This window comes from Taudactylus pleione, unplaced genomic scaffold, assembly GCF_031769625.1.
Source record: "Taudactylus pleione unplaced genomic scaffold, aTauple2 ptg000142l, whole genome shotgun sequence".
Taxonomy (NCBI): domain Eukaryota; kingdom Metazoa; phylum Chordata; class Amphibia; order Anura; family Myobatrachidae; genus Taudactylus; species Taudactylus pleione.
The window spans coordinates 4,446,305-4,466,209 of record NW_028284544.1 but is presented as its reverse complement, the minus strand read 5'-3'; the positions used below and the strand labels follow the sequence as shown (position 1 = coordinate 4,466,209).

At 49.3% G+C, this 19,905-nt stretch overlaps 1 protein-coding gene across 2 annotated transcripts in view; it reads right to left on the bottom strand.

Moving 5' to 3' along the window:
• The window catches only part of IL20RB (interleukin 20 receptor subunit beta), a 146,107-nt gene that overhangs the window by 62,699 nt on the left and 63,503 nt on the right, over positions 1-19,905 (bottom strand). For both annotated transcript variants that reach the window (XM_088473868.1, XM_088473867.1), the window contains exons 5-6: positions 17,155-17,305; positions 13,450-13,589 (exon numbers count right to left, since the gene is read on the bottom strand). In XM_088473868.1, coding sequence (XP_088329994.1) covers positions 13,450-13,589; positions 17,155-17,305 — 291 coding nt within the window. The remainder of the gene's footprint in view (positions 1-13,449; positions 13,590-17,154; positions 17,306-19,905) is intronic.

The following is a 19,905-nucleotide window of genomic DNA, read 5'->3' as shown; positions in this document are numbered from 1 at the left end:
GGCAAAACGTCATCATCCCGCCTTCCGGGTCTCGCGGGTTTTGGATCCTATATAAGGTACCCGCGTCGGCGCCATTTTCTCACTCGGCTGTGGACAGTGAAGAGGGAGGGTGGGAGTTAGGGCTGGCTGGGCTGTGTAGTGTAGTGCAGAGTAGTGTTGTGCTGTGCTGCGCTGTGCTGCTGTTGTCCATAGGGGCTGTGTCCACTACTTCAAAGTCCATAGGGGCTGGCTGTGTTGTGCTGCTGTTGTCCATAGGGGCTGTGTCCACTACTTCAAAGTCCATAGGGGCTGGCTGGACTGTGTTGTGCAGTCAGTTGTCCATAGGGGCTGTGTCCACTCCAAAGTCCTGTGCAGTGTCCCAGTCCTAAAGGGGTGCTGTATTGTTGTCCAGGGGGTGCTCTGTCCGTCAGGGGTGCTCCCCCCAAGTGCTAAAAAAAAATATATTTTCTGTGTTTTGAATTGTGTACGCAGTAGCCGCACGTGCATCAACAAAGTAGTGCCAAGCGTGCGCCTGTGTCCCATAAATAAAGGGCCGGCTGGATTGACCGCTAAAGGGTGCTGTAACCCCCAAAGGGCACTCCAAACAAAATAAAAAAATATATTTTTTTGTGTTTGTGGATTGTGTGCGCAGTAGCCGCACGTGCATCAACAAAGTAGTGCCAAGCGTGCGCCTGTGTCCCATAAATAAAGGGCCGGCTGGATTGACCGCTAAAGGGTGCTGTAACCCCCAAAGGGCACTCCAAACAAAATAAAAAAATATTTTCTGTGTTTGTGAATTGTGTGGGCTGTAGCTGCACGTGCATCAACAAAGGAGCAGCGCCAAGCGTGCGCCTGTGTCCCATAAGTAAAGGGCCGGCTGGCTCATTTCTTAAAGGGTGGTGTAACCCACAAAGTGCACTACTCTCCAACAAAAATAAAAAATGATTTTCTGTGTTTGTGTGCGCCTTAGCCGCACGTATATATCAATATAACATAAATGGAGGACCAAACTTTCTCCGATAAAAATAAAATAAGGAAAGATCAAGAACCACTTCCTCCTAGTGCTGAAGCTGCTGCCACTAGTCATGACATAGACGATAACATGCCATCAACGTCGTCTGCCAAGGCCGATGCCCAATATCATAGTAGAGGGCACATACAATCCCAAATGACAAAGTTCAGGAAAATGACCTTGAAAAAAACATTTAAATCATCTGAAGAGAAACGTAAACTTGCCAATATGCCATTTACGACACGGAGTGGCAAGGAATGGCTAAGGTCTTTCCCTATGTTCATGACTAGTGGTTCAGCTTCACATGACGATGGAAGCCCTCCTCCCACTAAAAAATCAAACGAGTTAAGCTGTCAAAAGCACAGCGAAGAACTGTGCGTTCTAAGAAGATATCACAAATCCCCAAGGAGAGTCCAAGTGTGGTGGCGGTTGCGATGCCTGACCTTCCCAGCACTGGACGGGAAGAGGTGGCTCTTTCCACCATTTGCACGCCCCCTGCAAGTGCTGAAAGGAGCACCCACAGTCCACTTGCTGATATGCAAATTGAAGATGTCACTGTTGAAGTACAACAGGATGAGGATACTGGTGTAGCTGGCGCTGAGGAGGAAGTTGGCGAGGAGGATTCTGATGGTGATGTGGTTTGTTTAAATCAGGCTCCGGGGGAGACAGTTGTTGTCCGTGGGATGAAAAAGCCCATCACGGTCATGCCTGGGCAGAAGACCAAACATTCCACCTCTTTGGTCTGGCAATATTTCTATCCAAATCCGGACAACAACTGTCTTGCCATATGTACCATATGTAAAGGTGAAATAAGTAGGGGTAGGGACGTTAACCACCTAGGAACATCCTCCCTTATACAGAACCTGCAGCGCGTTCATAAAAAGTTACTGTCAAGTTCAGAAACTTTGGCTAAGACCGTAAGCAGTCCAGGGACACCTAAATCCCTTTGTCCTGTTGTATCCAAGCGCCTGCAAACCACACCGTCAACTCCCTCCTCGTCAATTTCCTCCCTAGTCAGGATCGGAAGTAGTCCTGCAGGCCATGTCACTGGCATGACTGACTCTCCTATCCGGGATTCCTCCGGAGGATCCTGCATTGCTACGCCTCCTGCTGCCGCTGCTGCTGCTGGGAGTCATTCATCATCCCAGAGAGGAAGTAGGAACACCACTACTTTTACTAAACAATTGACCCTCCAACAGTCCTTTAAGTACGACAGCAGTCATCCTGAAGCAAAACGTATAACTGAGGCCTTGACTGCTATGTTGGTGTTAGACGTGCGTCGGTATCCGCCATTAGTGCAGTGGGATTTAGACAATTGATGGAGGTAGTGTGTCCCCGGTTCCAAATCTGTCTAGATTCCACTTCACAAGGCAGGCGATACCGAGACTGTACAGAAACGTCAGAAAAAGTGTCCTCAGTGTCCTGAAAAATGCAGTTGTACCCAATGTCCACTTAACCACAGACATGTGGACAAGTGGAACAGGGCAGACTAAGGACTATATGACTGTGACAGCCCACTGGGTAGATGTATCACCTTATGCAGCAACAGCAGCAGCGTCACCAGAAGCAGCAACTCAGAAACACTAGCTCATTCCAAAGCAGGCTACGCTGTGTCACCGGTTTCAGTAAGAGGCACACCGCCGACAACTTCTTAGAGAAACTGAGGGAAATCATCGCCCAGTGGCTTACCCCACTTAGACTCTCCTGGGGATTTGTGATATCTGACAACACCACCAATATTGTGCGGGCATTACATCTGGGCAAATTCCAGCACTTCCCATGTTTTGCTCACACAATAAACTTGGTGGTGCAGAATTTTCTGAAAAGCGACAGGGACGTGCAAGAGACGCTTTGGGTGGCCCGAAAAATTTCTGCCCACTTTCGCCATTCAGCGACAGCGTGCCGAAGACTGGAGCACCAGCAAACACTCTTCAACCTGCCCCGCCATCACCTGAAGCAAGAGGTTGTGACGCAGTGGAACTCAACCCTCTATTTGCTTCAGAGGATGGAGGAGCAGCAAAAGGCCATTCAAGCCTATACATCCACCTATGACATAGGCAAAGGAGGGGGTATGCACCTGACTCAAGCGCAGTGGAGAATGATTTCCGTGTCGTGCAAGGTTCTCCAGCCCTTCGAACTTGCCACACGTGAAGTCAGTTCAGACACTGCCAGCTTGAGTCAGGTCATTCCCCTCATCAGGCTTTTGCAGAAGCAGCTGGAGAAAGTGAAGGAGGAGCTAAGACGGAGCGATTCTGCTCGGCATGTGGGACTTGTGGATGAAGCCCTTCATTCGCTTTGCCAGGAGTCCAGGGTGGTCAATCTGTTGAAATCAGACCACTACATTTTGGCCACCGTGCTCGATCCTAGGTTTGAAGCCTATGTGGTGTCTCTCTTTCCGGCCGACACAAGCCTGCAGAGGTGCAAAGACCTGCTGGTGAACACACTGTCAGCTGAAGCGGAACGTGACACGTCAACAGCTCCTTCTTCATTTTCTCCCGCAACTGGGGCTGCCAGGAAAAAACTTAGGTATCCTAAGCAACCCGCTGGCGGTGATGCAGGGCAGGCAGGACCAAGTTTGGACATCTGGTCCGGACTGAAGGACCTGGCAACAATTTCTGACATGTCTACTGTCACTGCATATGATACTGTCACCATTGACAGAATGGTGGAGGATTACATCGGTGACAGCATCCAAGTAGGCATGTCAGACAGTCCGTACCTGTACTGGCAGGAAAAAGAGGCAATTTGGAGGCCCCTGTACAAACTGGATCTATTTTACCTGAGTTGCCCCCCCTCCAGTGTGTACTCCGAAAGAGTGTTTTGTGAAGCCGGGAACCTTGTCAGCGAAAGGCGTAGGAGGTTGCTTCCACAAAATGTGGAGAAGATGATGTTCATAAAAATGAATTATCAACTCTTCCAGGGAGACCAGCCTCCAGAACGTACAGAGAGACCTGTGGTGGTGGATTCCAGTGGGGACGAGTTAATACTCTGTGAGGATGAGGATGTACACAACACTGAAGAGGGTGAGGAATCGGTGGATGAGGACGACATCTTGCCTCCGTAGAGCCAGTTTGTGCAGGGACAGATTAATTGCCAGCTTCTTTTGTGGGGGCCCAAACGAACCAATCATTTCAGCCACAGTCGTGTGGCAGACCCTGACGCTGAAATGATTGGTTTGTTAAAGTGTGCATGTCCTGTTTATACAACATAAGGGTGGGTGGGAGGGCCCAAGGACAATTCCATCTTGCACCTCTTTTTTTTCTTTGCATTATGTACAGTTTGGGGCCTAGTTTTTCAAACTGCCATCCTGTCTGCCACTGCAGTGCCACTCCTAGATGGGCCACGTGTTTGTGCCGCCCACTCGTATCGCTTAGCATAGTCATCCAGCTACCTCGGTGCAACCTTTTGGACATAAAAACACTATTGTGAGGTGTGAGGTGTTCAGAATAGACTGGAAATGAGTGGAAATTAAGGTTATTGAGGTTAATAATAGCATAGGAGCAGAAAAACCCACAAATTCTGTGATTTTAGCTGTTTTTATGCTTTTTTTAAAAAAAAATACAGATCGAAAACTCAAAACCCAGAACTCAAAACACGGAAGGGTGGTTTTGGCAAAACCAATCCAGATCCAAAACACAAAGAAAGATCCAGATCCAAAACCAAAACACGAAAAGTGGCCGGTGCACACCCCTAACCATAACACATATACACAGAGAGGCCCTCATTCAGAGGCGGTCGGAGGATGCAAGCGGTCGCTCAGAAACTGGGCAGCCGCTTGCATCCTGACCGGCCGCCTCTGTTTCGGTCGTTAGGCTGTGGGTTTACACCCACAGCTCTAACGACCGCTAGGGTGATGGTCGCGATGGTCATAGATCATCGCGACCATCGGAGCTTACGACGAGACCCTAGGGTAGGGTCTCACTTGTCGTAAGCCCCGGAGAGCTTCTGTCTGACGCCTCCGTTTGGGCTGCCACTCCCCCGGCCCACCTTCCAAATGGGGCGAGCTGTCAATCAACATCGACAGCTCGCCCCCTTTGGAAAGAGACCCGCTATGACCGGCGCTGTCGGTCGTAGCGGGTCTCACGCATGCGCACGAAGGAGCCGGCTCCCTCATGCGCACTGGACAAACTACGACCGCACGGCTGCCTCTGAATAAAGCCCTGAATCACATACATACTTTCACTTGATGCAGCAGCTGCTGCAGGACCAGTCACCTGTATAGGTTGCACGAGGGCCGGGGCACTAGGGATGGCCATCGACCATTGATGATTCATAATCATCAATGGTTTATGGCCAATGACAATTTTTTTCCATCGATGTGGGAGAATCAGATGGTTTCCCTCCATCGATGGATAAGCATAACCAAATAGTTTATCTTATTTGTTTAGTTTTACATGGTGTCGAAAACAAGAGATATGGTAAGAAATTACCTTTGTTATCTGTTTCTACGAAGTCCATAGGGTCCACAGGGTGACCTTGGGGTATAGCTGGATCCTGGATCCTCAGGCACCACGGAGTTAAAGCTTTCAGCTGCTCCCTGGATGCACTTGGGTCCAACCTCCCCTATACCCCGCCCCCGAGCCACAGGCACCTCAGTTGGTAAGCAGCCCAGGCTGGAGGAGGAGACGAAACAGAGAGAAGGAAGACTGGAACACACAAGAACCATACTCATAGAAATGGGAGACGGAAAACCGGTGACCAGTCACACAGCCCATATGAAGCCAGGTGCGTCAGGGCGGGTGCCCTGTGGACCCTATGGACTTCGTAGAAACAGAGATAACAAAGGTAAGTTCTTACCATATCTCTTGTTTTCTACTTCAGGGTCCATAGGGGTCCACAGGGTGACCTTGGGGATGCCCCAAAGCAGTCCAACTAAGGGCGGGGACACTCCTGTGCTGATAGGAGAACCCGGCGCCCAAAGCATGCATCCTGAGAGGCAAAGGTGTCAAACGCATAGAACCTCAAAAAGGTCTGAATGGAAGACCAGGTGGCCGCCTTACAGAGCTGAACAGCAGAGGCGCCACGGCTAGCAGCCCAAGAGGGACCCACAGACCGAGTGGAATGAGCCTTAACAGAGGCTGGAACAGGTAAACCCTCCTACATATAAGCCTCAATAATAACAGAACGAAGCCAACGGGCTAGAGTCTGTTTGTTGGCAGGCCAACCCCTCTTGTGAAAACCAAAGAGGATAAACAAAGAATCCGACTTCCTCACAGAACTAGTCCGGTCCACATAAACCTGGAGTGCACGGACAACGTCTAAGGAAGTCTCCCCAGCCAAAAGATCAGGTGACTGAAAGGCTGGTACAACAATTTCCTGATTAATGTGGAACCTGGAAACCACCTTAGGCAGGAAATCAGGACGAGTGCGAAGCACCGCTCTGTCCTGATGAAAAATCAGAAAAGGGGGACGACAAGAAAGCGCCCCCAAATCTGAAACCCTCCTGGCAGAAGCAATTGCCAAGAGGAAAACAGTCTTAAAAGTTAGCCACTTGAGCTCCACTGACTCCAAGGGCTCAAAAGGCGGACCTTGTAAGGCCCGAAGAACCACCGCCAAATCCCACGGGGCCACAGGTGGCACAAAGGGAGGCTGGATTCTTAAAACTCCCTGGAAAAAGGTGTGTGTACGTCCGGCATAGCAGCGATCCTGCGCTGGAACCACACCGACAGAGCAGACACGTGCACCTTCAGTGAGGAAAGACGTAATCCTAAGTCGAAACCCGACTGAAGGAAAGCCAAAATACGCAAAACCCGGAACACCTGGGGATCATATTTTCTGGCCTCGCACCACTGAAAGTAAGTGTGCCACACTCTGTGATAGATCCTCGCGGAAGCAGGCTTGCGCACCCTCAGCATGGTGGTAATAACGGAGCTAGAAAAGCCCCGAGACCTCAGGACGGCTGTCTCAAGAGCCACGCCGCCAAAGATAGTCGACCCAGATCCGGGTGAAGACAGGGCCCCTGAGACAACAGGTCCCGCCATTGAGGTAGGAGGAACGGAGCGTCCATGGACAAGCTCCGCAGATCGGAGTACCACGGCCTTCTGGGCCACGCTGGGGCCACCAGGATCAGTGTGCCTCCGTCCTGTTTGAACTTGCGCAGGACCCGAGGCAGCAGAGATATCGGAGGGAACAAGTAAGCCAGTTGAAACAGCCATCTCACCGACAGCGCGTCTATCAGACTTGCGCCTGCGTCCCTTGTCCTTGACCCGTACACGGGCAGCTTGTGATTGTGACGGGACACCATCAGGTCCAGCTCTGGCAGCCCCCACTTGTCCACGAGTAGTTGGAATACCTCTGGATGAAGCGACCATTCCCCGGGATGCACGTCGTAACGGCTAAGGAAGTCTGCCTCCCAATTGAGGACTCCTGGGATGAAAACTGGCGAGAGAGCTGGAAGATAGCGCTCCGCCCAAGCCAGGACGCGGGACACCTCCGACATCGCAGCTCGACTGCGAGTCCCTCCCTGGTGATTGATGTACGCCACCGTGGTGGCGTTGTCTGACTGCACCTGAACGGCCCTTCCGTGAAGAGCGGTGCCGGACGACTGCAGGGCTCTGTATACTGCCCTCAGTTCCAGGATGTTGATGGGAAGAATCGCTTCCTCCGCCGACCAACGACCCTGAAGTGACAAGGAGCCTGTCACCGCCCCCCAACCCCGAAGACTGGCATCTGTCGTGAGCAGAACCCATTCCGGGATCCAAAAGGGGCGCCCCTCTAGGAGATGAGCTGTCTGCAGCCATCAGGCTAGGGACAGACGCACCTCCGAGGACAACACCAGCATCTGAGAGCGGATCCTGTGTGGCAATCCGTTCCATTCCGAAAGAATCAGCCCCTGCAGGGGCCTGGAATGGAACTGGGCAAACTCCACCATGTCGAATGCCGACACCATGGACCCCAAAATTCTCATTGCTGAGTGCACCGACACTCTGCCACTGCTCAGACAGCCGTGAATCTGTAGCTGTAAGGAGGAGACCTTCTCTGGAGTCAGAAAAATCCGTTGCTGACGAGAGTCCAGCAGGGCCCCTAAATGAACCATCCGCTGTGATGGGATGAGGGAGGACTTCTTCCAGTTGATCAACCAGCCGTGCACCTGTAGACAAGCGACCGTCAGGTGGAGATGCTGGATCAGTACCTCCGGAGAGCTTGCCAGCAAGAGGAGGTCGTCTAGATATGGTAGCAACCGTATCCCCTGGCTCCGAAGGTGAGCCGCCATGACCGCCATCACCTTGGTAAATACCCTTGGTGCCGTGGAGAGACCAAAGGGTAGAGCCCTGAATTGGTAGTGGTTGTGGAGAATAGCAAACCGCAGAAACTGTTGGTGCGATGTTGCTATAGGCACAAAGAGGTAGGCGTCCTGGATATCCAGGGAGACCATATAATCCCCCGGTTCCATCGCCAGAATGATGGAACGCAAAGTTTCCATCCTGAATTTGGGAACCCTGAGAAATCTGTTCAGGGACTTCAAATTGAGGATGGGGCGATGAGAGCCATTGGGTTTCTGCACCAGAAACAGCGTAGAGTAATACCCCATCCCACGTTGAGACTGTGGTACGGGTATAATGACCCCCGCCATCAGCAAGGCCTCTATGGCTTCCTGAACCTGCAAGGCCTTGGTTTTGTCCTGAGAAGGACTTGTGCAAAAAAACTGGCAAGGCGGCCTGTGCCGAAAAGACAGGGCGTACCCCTGGGAGACCACTTCTCGCACCCAGGCATCCGTGGTGGTATTGTGCCAGCACTGGGTGAATTGAAGAAGTCGGCCTCCCACTCTGGGGTCCCCCAGAGGGAGGCCCGTCCCATCACGCAGAAGGCTTATCTTCTGGCTTGGAAGAAGGGCGCCTAGCACTCCAGGCTTGCTTCTTTGGCTTTGAGGCGGTCTTGGGTGCGGACTGCCTCGGGAAGGACTGACCCTTTGCCTTGCCCTGAACCCGAAAGGAACGAAAGGCCGAGCTCCGGACCTTAGCAGGTGTAGTAGCTGAAGGGAGGAAGGCTGACTTGGATTTCGCCAGGGTATCTACTATTTTGTCCAGGTCCGGACCAAATAGTAATTCTCCATTAAAAGGTAAGGCCTCCAAGCCTTTCTTTGAATCCGCGTCTGCTCTCCAAGACCGCAACCACAAGGATCTACGAGCAGACACTGCTGCCGCCGAAACCCTAGAGGTCAACAGGCTAGCATCCAAAGATGCTTCTCCAATGTAGGAGGCGGCATCTCTCATCTGTCCTAACAATGCCCTCTGGACGTCCGGAGCTTCATCCGTAAACGCGTCCTCCAAGGCGTTGGCCCACCCCTCAATGGCCTTGGCCACCCAGGAGATGGCCATGGACGGCCGGGCTACCGCCCCTGAGAGAGAATAAATAGACTTTAAACAAGTCTCCACCTTCCTGTCCGTAGGATCCTTCAGCGAGGATATAGACGGCACTCCTGATGAGGCGTGTTACATGGGAATCGACTGCAGGCGGAGTTTCCCATTTCTTACAATGAGCCTCCGGGAATGGATAATTGGACGCCAAGCGTTTCTGTGGCAGGAAACTGATCAGACAAGGGGAACGCTGCAGAAGTAACCTTAGCTCTTTTAAAACTAGGATACCTCGACTTGGGAGCGGGTGCCTCATCCTCAATCAGAAGAATGGCCCGCACCGCCTTAACCAGAGCCCGCACATTGATGGAAGACTTAGTGTCTACCTCCTGGACTGAGGCATCTGAGGCTGAGTCATCCTGCACCTCACCATCATCCGAGGACCCCTCAGAATCCGGAAGATGCGCAGCCTGTGCCATGACTGAGCGTTTAGACGCCCTGGAGGGCACGTCACTGCGCAACATCGACTGAAAAGCCGAAGATGTTGCCGCCAAATCTTGGACAGTGTGGGAAAGCGCATCCACCCAGGGTGGAGGAGTTGCCACAGGAGCCTGAAACGGCACCACAGCCTGCTGTGCCACAGGGGTGGACTGAATATACATTGGCAACCCCGCATAGGGACCAACAGGCTGAGACCCCGGGGGAGTCTGCAATAATTGTGGGACACCCGGGGAATGGGGGATGGCAGGCTGGGGCAACGCCCTAGTAGGGGCGGCAGTCGGGACCGACAGACGGTCCGCGATGGACACCAGCACCTGGGAAAAACATCGCCCATGGTGGCTCCTGCGACATGGGAGGTTTAGACATACCAGGGAGCGCCTGGCACCGTCCGCACAGGCCGTCCTGTGACAAATCCTCCCTATCCACTCCTGCAGAACAGTGCCTGCAGGAGAACAATACCGGAGCCCCGGAGTGCTCAATCTCCTCCTCGGACATGACGTTGGAAGAAAACGTGCGCACTCACCCGTGTGCTGGACAACAGCCCACAATATGGCACCGTGTAGCACACAACTGTATGTGACGGACCTCACAAATACGTGATCTATATAGGTGAGGTCAGTAGAAACACCCTTCCCCCGCACACCTGTAGGGCTTGTAGGAGAAGGAAAGGGATAGGTATAAGCTGACAGTAAGTAGAAAAAAGACACAGACAGGCAGCACTAGCAAAAGTCACATACCATGCAGGAAGATATACTCACTGCACCTTTCCACTACAATCAACCTCCCAGATTCAGTGTCTGGGAGGGCTATAGTGCTGTGTACACTGTCCTTGTCGGGGGAGAGGTACACAGGGGGACCGGTCCGCGTGCTCCCTGAGAGTATCTGCGCTGCCACAGAGAAAATGGCTGCTGGAGACCTCAGAGGAGGAGTGGCCGAGTATCTGCAGCTCAGCGACGCCAGACTACGAGCTGAAAGGCGCGCTGAGCTGAGGGGAGGAGCCGCTAGACAGGGAAGGCTTCCTCCCCTGGCTAGCATATTAACCCCCGGGTTGCCGGCATCCCGCTTGCCGCGATATTAACGCTGGTGGTCTAGTGGTCTGGCGGGGTATGCCTCCGCTGGAGGGGGGGCCCGCCACCACTGCTAGCGGCCCCCGGTCTGTCCCCTAGAACCGGGGGCATGGGACTGCATTTGAAAGGAACCCGCGCACCGCTGCTAATCAGCGGTGCGCGGCTTACCTGATCTCCCCGGCGTCTTCCGGCAGCAGTCCCGGGGGAAGCCAGAGTCCGGCTAGTACAGACTCTGGCTTCCCCCGCCGCGATCCCCAGTTCAGTGCTGGCGTCGCGGCGCCAGCAGGGAGAAGGAGCGGCAGCGTGGGCGTCTGTACAGACAGCTCGGGGGCGGGGTATAGGGGAGGTTGGACCCAAGTGCATCCTGGGAGCAGCTGAAAGCTTTAACTCCGTGGTGTCCGAGGATCCAGGATCCAGCTATACCCCAAGCTCACCCTGTGGACCCCTATGGACCCTGAAGTAGAAACACGGAGCATAGCTCCGCCCCTGACACCCGCAAAGCCATGCCTCCTGGTTCTGATTGACCCACGGGGCAGTCAGTCATAGAACAGGGATGACCATCGGTTTGTCAAACCATCGATGGTCATCCATTGCATAGTTGGTTACCATACCGATGGCCATAGCACCTCGATTCATTAGGCCCTGCCCCCCGCAATTTAATGCTGTGATTCGCAGGGATATGGGGTTGGGGCTTGTCGTATTGGCTCCGTCCACATCACTATAGGGGGGAATCTGTGTGTCAGGGGGTTTTCTACTCAGAAACCCCTCCTATTCCTGCTAGTGTGGAGCCGTCCCCTCTCCTCCCTAGGAAAAAAGCTGATGCTGCTGCATTTGGTAGAACAGCAGCAGCTGCTGAGCCTCCGCCCAGGAACAGGTGTCACCTGGACACCTGTTCCCGGCAGGGTCACATCGACCCTGTGTGGGTACCCCTCTGTGTGTGGGGGCCCCGGGATACCCACCCCTGTCGCCCCCCCCCCTTAATTCGTCCCTGGCGCAGATGTGAATTTATGCACCTTTGTTTATTTCCATCCTATTCGGACACAACTTGGCCGGATCTGTCTCTCTTTAGAATAGGGCATTTCGGGGTGTGAATTGGGCGGCGTCAGTGTGATTGCACATAACCACCCTGACTTGTGGCAGCATCATGGGAGTGTCAAAAGCTATGTGCGATTCTGAGTCCTGTGTATAAGGAAGGGAAGCCTGTATCTGATGGATCTCTTGCACCTAGCATGGGGTTGGTGCATGTGTAGATACTGATGATGAGGGTTGCAGCTGCCAGCTTACAATCAGTGGGTGGCACGAGTTTCTGCTTACACACAGACAAGCCCCCACATTCGAGTGCTTCACGAGTGGCGCCCGATCATGGACCTATCTGCTAGCCGCTGATCGCGTGGCAGAAACCCCGTAGCCGTTACATTGCTGAGTGGTGATTGGATGGGCGAATCACGTTGGCCACGACCCATGTACGGAGCGCTACCCTGAAGAAGGTATGCGACGGTGACACAGACGTACACGCTCACCGCCGGCTACCACATACCAACAGCAGCCGAAGAGTGTCAGTGATCCTGCTGCTGCATCATGAGACACACCGAGGACGGGTCTCCAACACCGCTATTAGGACCCGGGAAGCAACCTAACGGAGGCACGATTAAAGCAGCAAACACCTGACACCGCTGACATGGAGGTAGGAGGTGCGCGCACCAACACACTTTTTTCAGACAGTTGGAAATTGTTGTTTTTCTTCCAAATAGAGGAGCAACGAAGCAAAGACTTGACAATACCTAAGTGATACCATCAAAACAGTCACCCATTCAAAGGCATTTACTGTATATGACCCGTGTATGCTGAAGTACATCTTGCACTAATTCATTATTACAATCAATGCACACATCTGTTTGCAGTGTGCATTCATTTTACTTTAATTAATTACCCAGTAATTTATTGATTGACTTACCCATTTATTCATCTGTTTATTTATTTATCATCGCTACATATCAGGAGTCAGGACACATGATTGGTCTGCAGTGTATATTCACATCTGATGTATCTTTTATGTTAACTATGTAAGTTTATTTAGTGCTGTTTTAATTACATCTTACAGTTTTTATTCACACTGTCAGAAACAAATCTTAACGATCTAAATAAATTAAATTTATATAACCAACCCTAGTTTGCGCCTCATACCATTTGTTTTTGCTATTTGAGCCCCCACATTAGTTGATCGGACACTCGCATTAGCACAAGGCAGTAAATCAGGCTCCTGCGACTACGGCCATTTTGTGTGTGACTCAGAATAAGCCCCAGAGTCTTAAATTCCTTAATCTCCTCATCCTCTGCACAAATGACATCCTGTGTCCAGAGACCGGAGGGGGCTGAGGAAATTTCTCCAAAAGCTTGCTATCAGCTCTAGATGATTCCATCCTCTGTGACGATTGCACATATTTATCAGACTCTGATTCTGCATAAACATTTGACTATTCCGTCCGAATCAAACATGTTCATTTGGATGCGCCATTGGATAATTTCCATGTTTATAAAAAAATAAAGTCGAGCACCCAGGCGGATGGCGTGACCTATAAAATGAATCTTTTCTTACCAATGCATCAGGAACCTCCACATCTGGACAGCAGAAGTATCGCGTCACCTGGAGGACTTTCCAGCCTCCCAGGACCAGAGGCACAAATATAACGAGCACCCCTATGCAAAGAATTCCTATGTACAGAGCTGAAGTGATAGCTGCCAAAGTAAAAAAAAAAGATCACAGTTACATATACATATTATAACCAAGCAAGAAAAACTATGCTCTCTTATAAGGGCAATCTTTTAAATACACTATAAAACGTAACTTTTTTTTAAAATCAGATTAATTAATATATATAGAGCAGTGACTGACATACAACATGAAATATACACATGCAAAGGCCCTAAGTATAGGTATTTTCTCCACTGATAGGTGGCACGAGGCTGCAGCCCCTCACCCCCACACAACAGCGCCAATCACCTTCACCCCTGCAGAAGCTCCAATCACCTTCACCCCCCACACAACAGCTCCAATCACCATCACCCCTGCACAGCAGCTCCAATCACCATCACCCCCGCACAGCAGCGCCAATCACCATCACCCCCGCACAGCAGCTCCAATCACCATCACCCCCGCACAGCAGCGCCAATCACCATCACCCCCGCACAGCAGCGCCAATCACCTTCACCCCTGCAGAAGCTCCAATCACCTTCACCCCCTACACAACAGCCAGCCATCAGCATCCCCCTTCTATCCCACAGCATCCATCCTTCTCTGCTTCAGCCCCCCTTTCCATCAGTGCCCCCTTCTTTCCTTCAGCATCTCCCATTCTCATCTTCTGTGTCCTCCTTCTCTCCCTCTGTGTCCCCCCCCTTCTCTCTGCTCCCCCCCCCCCATCTCCCTCTCAGCAATTCCTCTTCTCTCCCCTCAGCGTCCCTCTCTCTCAATCAGTGTCTGCTCTTTTCTAGTTCAGCTTGTCCTGTTTCCTCCCCTTAGTGTCCCATCCAGAAAACTGTGAGAGGCGGCAAGATGCCAGCTCAAGCCAGAAGACTCCAAAACAACTGAGCCCTCGCAGCAAGGGGGCTCTTGCAAAAGAGCTAATATTGTCCCCCTTGCTGTTCTGCTGAAGTCCAGCTATAGTTAAGTAGTAGGCGGAATCAAGCCAGCACCGCAAGGCAAGAAAGGTGATGGCGCTTGGCAAGCTGAGGAGCAATGCTGACCCCTGCAGGGAAGGTCTGGCACAAAGGGTAACCCTCTGACCAAGGTCGGCAGAGCAGGTAACGTCCCAGTGGGACATTTTACTCATCACCCTAGACACCAGAGTGTCATGCGTTAGGCCCGTGGACATGCTAGGGTAGTGATGGTTATCAACAGCTCTACCATCGATGGCCGATAATTTTAAACCATTGGTAGAACACCATAGATGATTTAGCAATCGTTTGCTGAGCACTGCTCATGCACCATCGGACTAGCATGATCAGTGTAAGTGCACCCCCCACCCCCGCAGAGGAGAGGAGACAATATTCTCCCTAGTCCCACTGCAGCCCAGCACACAGCACTTATCTGGAATTTTTTTTACCTGACTGAGCCAGGTGAAAACAAAAATCCGATAACCAGCCCCATTGTCACAGCCAGGGCCGCGAAAACACAATGTTCCATGTGTTAACACGGAATCTATGTATTTTCGCCACTTGAAAAATATTTTTTCCTGGTGGAAAAACAGGAACCAGTTGAAATTGTGCGTTAAAAAAAAAAAATTCCCACCCGAAAAAAATCCCCCCTTTATGTGCCTGTTTTTGCAAACATTTTGTCATGGATAAGCGTCTTATAAGTAATAGTTTGAAGAGGAAGTAAGAAGATATTTCCAACCTTTGTGAAAAAACAGAAGAGGTTCCAGACAGCAGTTACAATCCTCTAACCTTTTTAGTTAAGGTAACAGAAGCCCAACTTTGGAGGGGATTTTGTATGGACATTTTGGGGGTTCCCTGGTAAGTTCTGTAGCTTTTTAAGGGTTCCAGGTGATAAAAGAAATTGGGAAGATATGGTACGTGCCTAAAATTGCTGTAGATCTATTCTTGTGGCCATCCGGCTGGACAGTGAAGTATTATAGTTTCTGAATAAGTGTAAATCAGAAACCGCCAAATGAGTGGCTAATTTAGTGCAGTGCTAACAGCTCGGACCTTAACTCAACTCTGCATCAGGTCAATATTGTTCAGTTATTCTTTATTTATGGCTTAATTTAATTATGATACTGATAGAACATCTCTCCTACTTATAAGTGACACATGAAGCTTCTTACTACATTTGCTAGAACACGGAGCCTAGAAATATGTACAGTACTGGAAGGTGCAAAATACAAGGTGAGAACTGATCTCCAGCAGCTCAGAGCTGGTGCAAATAGTAAAGTCATTTTATTGTTTGGAAATAATACAAAATGAAATACAGTATATCAATGAACTTCTCTGTAAATCTCTGTATATGACAAACAATGGCCTTTTTCCACCCAACACCTCTCCATTAGTTCATGATTAATTTTAGTACCCTGCAAATAATGCTATTTTAATGCCCAAACCCTTACAACTGGCTGGAATTAATAATGTATCTACGCAAATCGAGGATGACTAAGACCACCAAAAACGACGTCCATTATTTTACACATTAAATGAGGGTAATCAGGAAAGTAAAGTTCATTTGGGCATTCCCGCAGTGCAGGCCATTCCCCCTCCCCAATTCATGGTCAGGCGATCTCCCTAACCTGTTTTCTAAGTGCCGTGCTGTTATAGTTGTTTTTGGTGATGTTGTGTTATTCGATTCTTCAATGTGCAGGAAGAGAGAACTTCCAAAATGTATTGTCAACTAAAGCAGGTGTATGAAGATGTGAGATAGTGGTGTGACATGTTCAATAATGGACGACCCAGCGTGCATGAAGAAGATCCACTAGGACACCCATCACTTGTCACAGTTTGGGTGGGAGGATTTTGATCATCCACCCCATTAGTCTGGACCTTGCTCCAAGCAATTTTCTCCTTTTCACTAAGGTCAAAGACTTCCTGGGCGGATAACGTTTTGGAAATAGTGATGAGTTGAAGCTTGTTGTCAACATCTGGTTCAGTTGACTGGTGGCAGACAAGTACATTGAGATTCTAAAGCTTATGGACAGATATGATCAATGCTTAAATGAAGAATGTGAAGAAATAGACAAAGGTCTGAACTCTGGGTCTCATTCAGACCTGCTCACAAGCACCGATTCGCTCACAATCGGGTCGATTTAGAGGCCCTGCGCACACAGAGCAGCCGCACTGCGCGTGCGCATGCCCCGGAGCGAGAGAGAAATTCTCTTGCTCCAGGGCTTACTACAAAAGGGGCGGCTGTCGATGATAATCGACAGCTCGCACCGTTTTGTAGTCGGGGTGGGGGGTGGCTTGCAAAACGGAGGCGTTCCCAACGGAATGCCTGCCGTTTGGGGGCGGCCTCTAACAGAGCCGAAAGCTCACTGGGGCTTGCAAGGGTCTACCACAAGGGTCTCGTCGCAAGCCCCGATGGTTGCAATGGTCTTGACCATCGCGACCATCAACCTGGTCGCTCACTAAAGCTTAGCGAGCGGCCGGCTCATTTTAGAGATGCGACCGCCCTCATTCAGAGCGAGCACTCGCATTTTGCCAGCGGCTCTGAAATAGGTCCTCTGTGTTTACAGGTAAGTGGGCTTTACTCCCTGGATTACCATTGTAAATGACCTTACCCTGTGAAATCTCTACATACACTAAGTAGATTTTGCGTTACCTGGTACATGGATACACACTGGTTCACTGCTGCTGCTGTTCTTGATGATGGGAATAGCGAAAGCAATGACCCGCGCACAGTGCTCATACCCTCCTTCCACTTTAGTGACATATGTAGATGTAGTGTGTCTGCTTGTTTTTATACTTTTCACCTGCAATATAAAAATGAGGGTAATATCATAGGTCCCCTTATTTTACAATATTGTCCTGGGGTATCTTAGCAGTCATGTGCGTTACGATCTAGGGGATCTTCATTGGAAAGAACATTTTTTCCAATAACAAAAAGTTATACAACTTACAAAATAGAAACAGATAGAGAAATGCTTTCACCATACAGAATAGTATGGATTTATACTATGGCCATTTATTTATACGGCTGGTCAGTGAGGGGAAAAAATGGACATACAGACAAATCATTAAGACCTTTAAAACCTCTGGAAATATGAACATTTGGCAACGATCAGTGGTGGACACTGGAACTGCTCCCAGGCCTGGTGGCTGAGCTAGCACAGCAATGCACTGTATACAGGAGAAAAAGCAGCTTCTGCACTAACTGCATGAGGTTAAATAGGGGAAGGATAACGTGTTGCCCTTGTGCTCATGTCTATTTCACTTCTACACCAAACATGAAGTACAGAGATCGTGGGGATCTGATTGTTGATATTTTGCTATGGCTTTTTTGTTTTTTACAAAACATTTTTTACGGAGAAAAGGAATTAGCAATAAAAAAACAAACAAACACCTGCATATTGATAAGCTTACATGTATCCAAAAAACATACTGGTAGGTTATTTATAATCTCAAATAGGGCAAGTACATAAGAAAGTAGTAGTTAAAAAATAGTAACTGAAGTTTAAGTTATGTAAAGAATGATTGGAAGGATTCCACAAGTCAATGGGAGTTACAGAGTCTTAAATTGGCTTAAAGAGTCCTAGGAGAGCCCAAAGGACATGCCAACCTGCCCAGAGAGAGAGAGTCAACCCAGCGCCTACAAACCAAAGGTCTTGGAAGTAGATCTTCCATAATGAGCCAATCAAGGTGAATAAATAGACCAGAATTGAACAGCTTTATTCTCAGTAATGCTTGAAATGTGTTCAATTACATACACAAACCAAAGAGATTATTTAATCATGGACATGGAGGGTGAGTTTACATTTTCCGGGAGTGATAAATCAGGCATTTAGTAGCATTAAAAATGTGCCAAATTAGTTTCTGAGTGGGTTTGATACATCCGACAAAGGTATGGGAAGGAGAGAGGAATTGGTAGCCGAACCCCACTGACCTAGGAGATAAAGTGGTGTACATATTTCCAAATTGGGATTATTTTAGGACAGACACAGAAATGTAGGACAAATTACCTAAATGACCATAGCCTATCCAGCATAAAGTTGAGGTGGAAGGGAAGATATTGTGCAAACAAGCTGGTATGAGGTAATAGCGCTGATATCCTTTTAAGTAATATTCTCTATTGAGTACTTCAGAAGATGAGGATATTCTGTGTCTCTTCCATAGCCTCCAGGTACTAGGATCCGGAGACGCGACCTCTGCCCTGATGAAATGTGATACTGTGCATGTCTTTAGGTTATCTATAATGTGGACTGACCTCCATCGCACACCACTGCCACCTACAGCCATTGTTGAATCTGCCAATAGGTTAGGGTACAAGGCACCAGTGTGTAAATATAGACTATATACAAAGAAAAAAAGGTTGCAGTAGCACAGAATTAGAGAATCATACAAGGTAAAATGTAAGGTGCAGGGGCCAGTATGACCTTCATTAAACTGGCGGCCTCAGAAAACTTGGTCATGTCATGTGGAAGTTTGCTTTGGAGATGCATTTAAACCTGTGGAAGGTTACCAGTGATCTGGGTGATAATCCTAACCCAGATGATGTAGACAAAGCTATGGGGACAATAGGCTTAACTGTGGAACAGCATGTACTGTATATTCCATCAGAGTCAACAAAGTGGTACTTCATCATGGAAATGTTATATAAGGAATGAATCAGCATTAAATGCAGCAGTCACCGCAAAGATATTAGCATTACAATGTATGCTCCTGGCTGCAACTGGATATCCTTTTATCCGGTACTTGCTTTATAATGTTTGTCCCTGTGTTATCCTTAACCTGTTTTTAATGGTTAATAAACCATTCCCTGGTTAAATGCATCTGCTTTATGGACTAACTTCCATCGCACACCACTGCCACCTACCACCATAGTAGGATCTGACAATAGAAACAAGATTACTATAAATGTGTACCCAGGTATACTGGTCAAGGGTCTCTCCTGCATCCCACTCCCATGCTAGCTTGTGGACTTCTTTGGGAGGTGTATTGTGAGGGAGTAGAAGATGGTATATAGTTGACAAAAAAAACCTAGTAGGGAAATGAAGCCAACATAAAGATTCTAAGGTCTTACTAAAGGATAGGAGTTCATTAATAGAAATAGAATAATTGTGGATTTGAAAATAATTAAATTGTCAATTCAAGGGAAAGCAAAATCTGCAAATAAAGGAAAGCTTTGGAAGATTGACTAAGTTGTAGAGGACAATGTAGCCACCTGCAATCCAGGGAAAGAAAATCCTATCATGCAAACCTGGGGGGAAATATGGGTTATCCCAGAGGTGAGCAAGAGCTGTAGGAGAGGATAATAAGGGGAAGACATGAGTTACATGGTCCCATATGATGATAGAGAAGGTGATTACAGGGAACTGTCTAAGCAGCAGATTTCTACGTGGAGATGGGATCCAAG